The sequence below is a fragment of the Propithecus coquereli genome, unplaced genomic scaffold (assembly GCF_000956105.1).
Source record: "Propithecus coquereli isolate 6110/MARCELLA unplaced genomic scaffold, Pcoq_1.0 Scaffold79, whole genome shotgun sequence".
Taxonomy (NCBI): Eukaryota; Metazoa; Chordata; class Mammalia; order Primates; family Indriidae; genus Propithecus; species Propithecus coquereli.
Window position 1 is genome coordinate 6767118 of NW_012154062.1, and position 9871 is coordinate 6776988.

At 34.9% G+C, this 9871-nt stretch overlaps 1 protein-coding gene across 1 annotated transcript in view; it reads right to left on the reverse strand.

Moving 5' to 3' along the window:
- Window positions 1-9871, reverse strand: part of KCTD9 (potassium channel tetramerization domain containing 9) — a 28688-nt gene that overhangs the window by 15105 nt on the left and 3712 nt on the right. Inside the window, exons 2-3 of the mRNA XM_012663054.1 lie at window positions 3773-3894; window positions 1858-1901 (exon numbers count right to left, since the gene is read on the reverse strand). Of these exons, the coding sequence (XP_012518508.1) occupies window positions 1858-1901; window positions 3773-3894 (166 nt within the window). The remainder of the gene's footprint in view (window positions 1-1857; window positions 1902-3772; window positions 3895-9871) is intronic.

Consider the following 9871-nt stretch of genomic DNA (forward strand, 5'->3'; position numbering starts at 1 on the left):
TTGCTGTGAGCTAGGCTAATGCCACGGCACTCACTCTAGCCACAGCAACAGAGTGAGACTCTGTCTCAAAAAAAAAAAAAAAATATATGAACCCATGAGATACTAAGTCCATCCATATCTTATGTTATTCAGCAGTCCCCAACCTTTTTGGCACCAGAGACCAGTTTCATGGAAGACAATTTTTCCACAGACAGGGAGGGGATGGTTTCGGGATGATTCAAGCACATTACATTTATTGTGCAGTCGAACCTCTCTGCTAATGATAATCTGTATTTGCAGCCATTCCCCGGCACTAGCATCACCACCTCAGCTCCACCTCAGATCATCAGACATTAGATTCTCATAAGGAGCGCAACCTAGATCCCTCCATGTGCAGTTTACAGTAGGGTTCCTGCTCGTATGAGAATCTAATGCCACCTCTGATCTGATGGGAGGTGGAGCTCACACTGTGATGCGATAGGGAGTGGCTGCAAATACAAATGAAGCTTCGCTGCCTCGTCTGCCGCTCAACTCCTGCTGTGTGGCCGGGTTCCTAACAGGCCACAGACTGGTACTAGTCCATGGACCAATACTGGTCCGTGGCCCGGGGGTTGGGGACCACAGTCATATATGACATATAAACTTTATATCAATAATATGTACATTATATATAAATTTTGTTTCTAGCTAGCTATATATTTCCAACTCTGTCCCCCAAAAGGCCTAGTAATGATGATGAACACAACAGCAAAGAGCCTCCTTAGCACCTAGTGTCTTGAAATGACACTTCTCACTAAAAGAAATCAAGGCTTCTTGGAAAAAATGTAATCCAGGTCTGGGACAGGAAAAGGTTAAGATGAATACCTTGTTATTCTAGATAATAAGACATCTATAAAAGACAAATGGGGTTGTGTTAAAAGGACTTAAAGAGGTTTCCTATGGCCAAAGTAAGACAATCTGAACATCAATAAATGCAAGGGATGAAACCACACCAAATATTTTTAAATCCAAGAGTTCATAACAATAGAACAAAAATAAAACCAAACCTTAATTAATTACTTTTCATTTTGTTTGTTTCTATGCAGTCAACCAATTAAGTGTGTACTGTCTGCCAACCACTGTTAGGTCAGCAGATAAAAGAAGATGAGGAAGAATTTTTGCTCACAGTTTAAAGACAGAGAAGAGAATGCACTTACTTACAAGTTGGCAAGTGCCTGAGCAACAATCCTGAGAACTACTTCTGTGCATCAAATACGATTAATGTCATACGTTAAAGAATAAGTAAACAGATATTCCGGGTGTGACTGTATGGAACTAAATAAATCAAATACTTTTAAAAGAATATTTACCTTACTTAAGCTTTAGGTTTTTTCTTTTGAGATACACAATTGTATAAACTTTCTTCCAAATCAAAGGGTAGTGTGTGTGTGCCTGTGTGTACAGGTGATGCCAAATTACTGACTGATCTGATCACTGTGAAGGATTGTCAAACACTACTTATGCAAGCAATATTTGCTTAGAAATATGTGGTATAATACTTAAGAGAAATGTTGACAATTACTATCAGAGAAAAAAATGTCAAAACAAAACTGTAGTTTCTAAAATCAAAACTACCCTATCACATTATAGCTAACCAATATATACACCTCCAGAGCATTTTAAAGACATGTAAAATATGAAGTATCCATATCAAAATATGATCATGTAATTCAAATAAAAAACTTAACACCCCCCACAATGCAGACTCAAAAAGGGTGTGAAGGTCTGAATATAGCCACAAGATTTTTAATGTTAAGCTTAATAACCTTGTTTAAAATATGTGCCATTTCATCTTTCTTATTTTGGCAAACAAAACTGGCTTTTAAGAAAGTCACTTACCAATAAATGGCTCTCCTTCACACACAAACAAAACATCATCATCCCTGGGAAAATCAAAATTTAAAAAGCCACCGTCAAAATCTAGAAATCACATTGATCATCTGTTGATTATAGAAATGGTTCCTTAGAATTATATAAAATAGGTTTTGCTATCAATCTTTAATTTAAAACCCCTGCACAATTATGGTTTGGCTATCAATCTATACAGCAAAGAAGTTACGTTTCCAGTGCTTTACCCACCCCCCAACTTAACTATCCCTGGATTTAAATTCAAAAATAAGATCTTATACAGGAAATTACTTTCAAAATAGAAAAAAAAAATTCCACTATACGAGTTATGCAAATTCAGTTTATTAATTGAAGAATGTACTATTATGCTCAAAGGATATGATTAAAGGCATAGCCAAGTCTTTTTTTTTATTTTAATTTTTTACCCCTAATTAAATTATTGAGATTCTCTTCTGTATCATTAGCTGCTACGTGCTTTGGAAATGAAATAAAGCTTCATATTAAATCTAGGAAAAATATAGCTGGAAGTAACTCTGCTATAAACACTTACCCACAACACATCCACCATAGACCCGATGTAAATTATTACACATAACTCACAGTTCTGGATTATCGGTGTATATCCTCCCCCTCCTCTGCCCCAAACTGTCACATGATTCGTATAAATAAATGATCACAGACTGTACCGTGAACCAAAACTGAATAAACAGGTAGCTATTTTATAGCTCAGAAGGCTTCAGTTATGACCTTCTTTTGTAGAAGTTTTTTTATTTCCTATAGGACATCAGAGGAACACTTGAGTTTTTCTAAGCAGAGTCTGTAGTTTGTGAAGGAGAAAGCTAGGCTGATGCACATCATCCAACAATGGGACTCAATTATCCTTAGAAACTGAAAGAAGCTGGGAGAAAGATATAAAAAAGCTAAGAAATTCCCCTTCTTTGGATTTCAAATGTAGCCTATAATATTTTCTACTTGTTCACCATTCCAGTTAACTTTTTCAGATTAGTATAAAAATTTATTTTCATACAAAAATCAACTGCTAAGCTATATGAGCTGGGTAAGTCACTTAACTTCACAGATGCTCAGTTTTCTCATCTATAAAATGAAGGGACTAGAACCTATTAACTTCAAAGGCAGTGTATTATATTGAAAGTTCATTCTGATCTGGATTTATACAGAGACTGAACTTTGTATACCCTATAATTTAGAGCATCATCATTTTCACATCACCAATTAAAAAAACCCATGCTTTGCCAATTAAATAACTTGGGCAAAGCAACTATAACTGGCATAGTCAGTACTCAATTTGTGTTCCCTTCACTATCTTCTTTGTTAAGTCTCTTCCTGCTCCAAATTCCACCCTGTGAAGATGGAGTGAGGTGAACTACACACTTCTGTTAATCTGCCTAGGATATTTAAAAAATAAAAAACAAACAAGCCCACTATTGGGGTGGATCACTTATGATATCTCTGCCTAGAGTTCTACCATATTTAGCAAGTTCTCACAAAAACTGATCTCTATAATGCTTATAAAATTTGAAGCATTTTTAGGAAATGAATTTAAAAATAAACAGTTGCATATAAAAGTAAAGTGATAATTAGATTTTTAACATTGGAATCTGCATGTCTTATTAGGTCCATCTCTAGTACCACAAAGAAGAAATTCCTCATAGCCATATATGAACTATGCAGAAAGACTATAGGTATACTGGAATACACTAAGGGTTTTCTATCTGATCAATATGCCCTAAGTCCAAATAACTTAAATTTCAAAGAGCAAATACTAGGCAATCACTTGCCAAAATCCTGCACACTTAACAGTGATTAAACTACTGCTTAAGGGAAAGAGCATAGCACCAGGAAGATGAGACACACTGTTGACAGCTTATAAAAAGGTGAAGGTTACCTGATCAAAGCAATATCATCAATCAGTCCACCTTTCCCATTATACACACTGGTGGCTTTGATGCCGAGTTTACTGCTGGCCACAGAAAGCAAATCGGATAAAGTTCCATATACAGCAACTACCTGTAAACACACCAGATTAATTTGAACAACTTATTTAATAAATTTCATCACTCACAAATTATAAATCATCACACTACAAACAGAACTAAAAAATCAGATTATCAGATAAAAGGAGATTTCAAGAAGTTCTTTACAGTGTCCCTTTTCTTCTAGACTCATACATTTACTTAGTGCCTAACACTGCTGACTGCAGAATACTAAAATTAGAGAAAAAGAAATCACCTCTGACTAAAACCAATCTACAATCTTAAGGTCTGTTAAATATTAATAGTACTCCGGTTCTGAAGATAGACCTGTACTCGAATCTAGATTCTGGCACAGTCTAGCTGTCAACTTGAGATAAATAACTTAACCTCTTTATGCTTCTGTTGCTTTAAGTAGAAATGAAAAAAACAGTAGCACCTACCTCAAAAGGTTATTATGAGGATGAAATGAGTTAATGCACGATAAGAGCTTAGTTAAGTGCCTCCTGAGACTAATTAAGAACTTACTATGTTATTCTTAAATTTCTCCTTTGTTATAGGAATGGTTCATTTTTAAAATAGGAATGACTTAATGCTGTTTATTATATCTTTACTGTATCAACCACCATAGAAAATATAACTTTCCACCTCATTTAATTCTTCAATAACTATTCATATTCATTATTTTATAAAAGCCAGATTTTAGCATCTAACATTATGAACACATCAAAGAGCTGGGTGACAATGAATCAGGCACAGTCTGATGTATGTGTAAGATTACATGCAACTGATTAAGCAGGGGACTGAGAATCTACATGTAAGTGAATTTTGTGCTCTGGTCGTTAACTGTAACTATGGGCTCCCGGTGGCTGAGATGTATACTTGTACCACTACCAATTAGGACCTCTGAAAGTTGTAAGTAAAGAGTAGATGAGAAGCTATGAGGCATGACCAGTTAATGGACTTCAGAAGAATATTGCATGAAGATGTCACATGAAATGAGGACCAGGGCTAGTTCTCTACCAGTGACTGGTGTATGGTAGACAATTTTTAGTTAAATAAATAAAGTAAATAACAGGTCACGAAGGGAGTTGCTTGCTAACATGAGGGTGCAGTCATTCAAAAGCAGGGTACTCAGATTCCAATTTTTTTTCTTGGATCTGAAGGATGAAAGCCAGAAGAGTATTGCCAACTGCGACATTTTGGGGAAGGATTAAAGGCAAGAACAATGTAAAGGGAACTACGTGGATGAAACAACAATGCATAACCCAAGTGTCCATAAACAGATGAGTGGGTAAACAAAATGTGGTATATACATACAATGGAATATTATTCGGCTATAAGCAGCAACGAATTTGACATATGCTACATATATATGCTGTATATGGAAACTTGAAGACATTATGCTAAGTGAAATAAGCCAGACACATAAAAGGACAAATATTGTATGATTCCAATTACATGAAGGCACCTAGAACAGGCAAATTCATGGAGACAGAAAGAATAAAATGGTAAATCTTGGTATATTTTACCATGATAAAAGAAAGAATGCAAAGGACTTGGCACAGTGTCCTGCACACAGCAGGCGTGCCATAAATAATTGAAGCCTGAGTAAAATAGGTCTCCCATATTTCCTTTCATTTTTCACCTCTGCAACAGAGACTGTAATTCTGTTATTACAGGTACACATTCCTGGGAGAAAGGGAAGAGAAGTACAGCACCTAGGGCATTCCGTACAGCAAATCTGGTGTGTTAAGGCAAAGACCATGAAAAGAGTACAGAGAGAGAAGAAAGAAACAAAAATGCAAAGGATTAAGAGATCAGCCAAGGCAGGTGCAAAACAAATGTTACAGTCAGGAAGGTGCCATGAGGGGAGGTTTAAGAAGCTCCTTCTTTCCAACATCAATGTTCTTGTCATGATTGCTATTATACTAGAAAATTTTCTAAATCTTTCTTTTGCCTCTTATTTATTTTTGCTTCCTGTATCTCTCTACATGGCTTTCTTCTGCAATGTATGATCCCATCCTTGCCCTAACATCAATTTTCTCCCTCAGCATTTCTTTCACTTCTGTTGGCCATACTGTAAAATAGACAGTTTAATATATCTGTCTACGTTATACTCCTGTCCTTCACTTAAATGTTAGAGCTTAAGATTTTAAATGACTTATTTTTCAAAATATATCAAATTAAATTGCTGTCCACTTCTATATATTAATAATTGACTTGGGTTTTCCTATAGGTCAGTTGTCTTCTAATGAAAATAATGGCCACTCACTATGTTCTACAGCTGCACTGTCCAATGTGGAAGCCACTAAATACATGAGGCTATTTCAATTTTAATTTATTAAAATTAATTAGAAGTTAAAACGCAGTCCATTAGTTACATTAATCATATTTCAAGTGCCCAACTGCGAAAGTGGCCAATGGTTACCATACTGAACAGTGCAGATATGGAATATCTCCATCATCACAGACATTCTATGGGACAGTGCTGTCCTGAAAAGCAGAAGAAAACAAAGAACAAAAAATAAAATCGTTTTTGATTCTGTTAGGCTTTCCCATGACAAAGCAACCCCAAAATAACAAAATGATGGAGTCTAACTCAAGCCCTGCTTGTTGTTTTTATATAGAGTGTTCCCTTTCTTCCCCATTGAAGTCAAATTTGACCATATGACAGAAAACACATACTGTTTGGCAAGGACTATTCTCAGGGCAATCAAAGCACAACAGGTGTTTCCTTGTGGGCCACAAAACTGCTAAGGAGCACAGTCTAGTATAAATTGAGTTCAATTTTTATTGTCACTTAAATCACTTCTAACACAGGCATCGAAAACAATTTACCATTTCATCAAATATTTTCCAATCTGACTTTCTACACGGACCCTAAAGGTGCAACGGAATAGTTTTAATTTGTAAAAAGTTGCTCCTAATTCTGTGAATGTAGGTGAACCATCACCCCTTGGCAAAGCTGATGAGCAGCACTAAAGAAGTACATTCCTGAGTGCTGCCCCAATCTCTGACATCAAGAAGATTACTGCTGCCAGCTTAAATGGAAGGATCCACTTGGCTAAATGTTACATTGCCTGGCTTATGGCAGGCCTTTGACAAATATTTCTTGAATGGTGAGTGAAATTTTCATTCCTTTCAGAGTGTTAAACTAGGACACACCTTTTTGGGTATGAGTCAGTTATATGTATTTAAGTCTTTCCCACTAAGTTGAAAAACAAAGTACACAGCATAAATATGATTCTAAAGTGATATTCACATAACTATTAAAACTGGCTGTCTTTGAATAATGGAATTATGGTTGATTTATTGTGAGTTTTTTGTTTTCCAAATTTGTTATAATGAACCTGTATTACTTATGCAATGAAGGCGGAAAGTTTTAAATTATTTTAAGGTCTCCATAGCACCATACTAGTTTTACAAATAAAATTATTTTAGCATGTGGCAGTCTAGCAGCTGACAATTTCCTTTAAATGAAATAACCAAAGGATCATCAATTAAACAATTAAAATTAATATGAAGAATCTTAGAGTTCTATAAATTTGAAAATTTCCCTTAAGTTGAGCCAATATATTTGTTCTTCACTTGGAGGGCTATTCTTGGCATTTATCCTTCAACTAGAATCACTGAAGCATACTAACACTACCAAATAAAAAAGGAATTATATTGCAATACTAATATTCAAAATCTCTGTATTTTATATAAACTAATTAGAAATCAGGTTTAAAAATACATACATATATCAACATAAAAATGTCATACACATGGAAAAAGATTTTTAAGTTACTGATAAAGTTTCGAACAGACTGGCACATGTACTTTGTTTTATATAACAACTCTGTTGGGAAAAAGCAGCAATGAAAATCTTGTATATCATGGATATAAGCTCTAATTTATTCTTTAGAGCCTATTTTATTCCTCATACTGAGCCAAAGAGAGGCCAGTTATAAAATAATCATGCTTATAAAGGTTATTTGCTTTGTGTGTGTTATTTCCACCATGTGGACCTGATGTTTCCATGTCACTGTGATTGTTTACTTTAATAACTTAGGCACTAAGAACTGAAGTATTTTATGGAGTAAATTGAGATGTACATCTATTAAAGTTTATGAAGACTATACTATACTATGATTCAGACTTAATCCTTTCTAAACTTCAGATTCCATGACAAATGAAAGCTATTTACCACTTGGGAAAGTAAATGGTATACCATGCCTAGCAGGATTTGCTAATTTTAATTTGCCTTTAAATCCATTTTCAAATTGTAAACTATGTTAAATTTAAAAATTAAAATCTGCCCATTTAAAACATTTTTTTTAATCCCCATGACATTACATGGTACACAATCAATAAATACTTGTTTCATTTGTGCAGGCTGATTTACCCAACAAAACCATTAATCATAATATAACTATTTTTTATTTATTTATTTTTTAGAGATAGGGTTTCGCTCACCACAGCCTCAAATTCCTAGGCTCAAACAATCCTGCCTCAGCCTTCTGAGTGGCTAGGACTATACAGGTATGCTCACCACACCCAACTAATTTTTTTTATTTTTTGTGGAGACGAGGTCTCACTATGTTGCCAGGCTGGTGTTGAACTCCTTGGCTCAAGCAATCCTCCCGCCACAGCCTCTCAAAGTGCTGGGATTACAGGCACCGAGCCCAAACACAATTAATAACTAAATGTAGAACTCAATTTACTCTACCTATACTTTTAGTCTAATACATTTTAAAAATTAAAATGATTTTAATCCTGAAAAAGATGATATAACTAACTCTAAGGTGAAGAAAGGTAATAATAAAAATTGACAATTCTAACCATAACAAGTGTTGGAGAGGACATGGATCAAAGGGAAGGTTTATTCAATACTGGGAGGAATATAAATGCAATAACTTTGAAAAGCAATTTGGCATCATTTTGTAAAACTGAACATTTACACAACCTTACACCTGGTAATTACAACTATGTATACAGACCTTAGAGTAGGTGGGTCTCAAACCTGATTAGAATCACCTGGAAATTCCACACGGAAATTAAAAATTCACGGTCCCAGACCCATTGAATGTTAAACTCTGGGGCTAAAGTCCAGCAATGTGTTTTTTCAAGTCCTCCTGGTGATTCTGATGTATGCTAAAGTTTGAAAACTACTACCCTAGAAAAATGTTTACTGATGTGCACCAGGATACGTATACAGGAATATTCATGGCAGCATCGTTAATGGCAAAATATAAAGAAAATGAACAACCAAATGTTCATTGACAGGAAAATTGTGGTAGGATTTTTAAATAATGGACTTTAGTAAAGCAGTGAAAATGAATAAACTATCACTATATGGGACATTATGGATGGAACTGAATGGAAAAAGCAAGTCCCAAACGACTGTACGATACCAATTTGAGACGCGATATTCCCAAAGCTGACAAAACAAAAAATATATAGTTTTGCTATACATATATATGGCAAAATATTGATTAAAAAAGAAAAAAAAGCAAGGCAAAGAGAAATACAAAACTCACCAAAATGGCTGCCTTTATGGGAGAGGTTGAGGAATAGGAAAGTGGACGAGCATGTTATATTACTGGCAATAAGCTATTTCTTGGGTTTCGTGGTAGGTTTAAGGATATTTGTTATATGATTTTTCTTTTCATTTTTATGTATATTAATATTCTTTTGTATGTATCACATACATTCAGAAATATTTAGGTTTAGAGTGAACCCTCATGGGGTTCTTTCCTATTAATGTTTAGATTTCAAGAGGCAGAGGCTTACATACATTTTCACCTTTCTTCAATTCTAAAAATGTAATGGGTTCAAATCTGGATACTCAATACCAACAACATATTTCTGACCTAATATCAAAGCCAGAAGAAAACAGTTATTTACTGGACCAAGAATGCAATCATAGTACAGAATGAAGATGTTTCCTATCCCACGATGTTTGCAATGTTGCCTCACACTCAGAAGGTACTCAGTAATTATTGGTTGAATGAATGAATAAATGAATG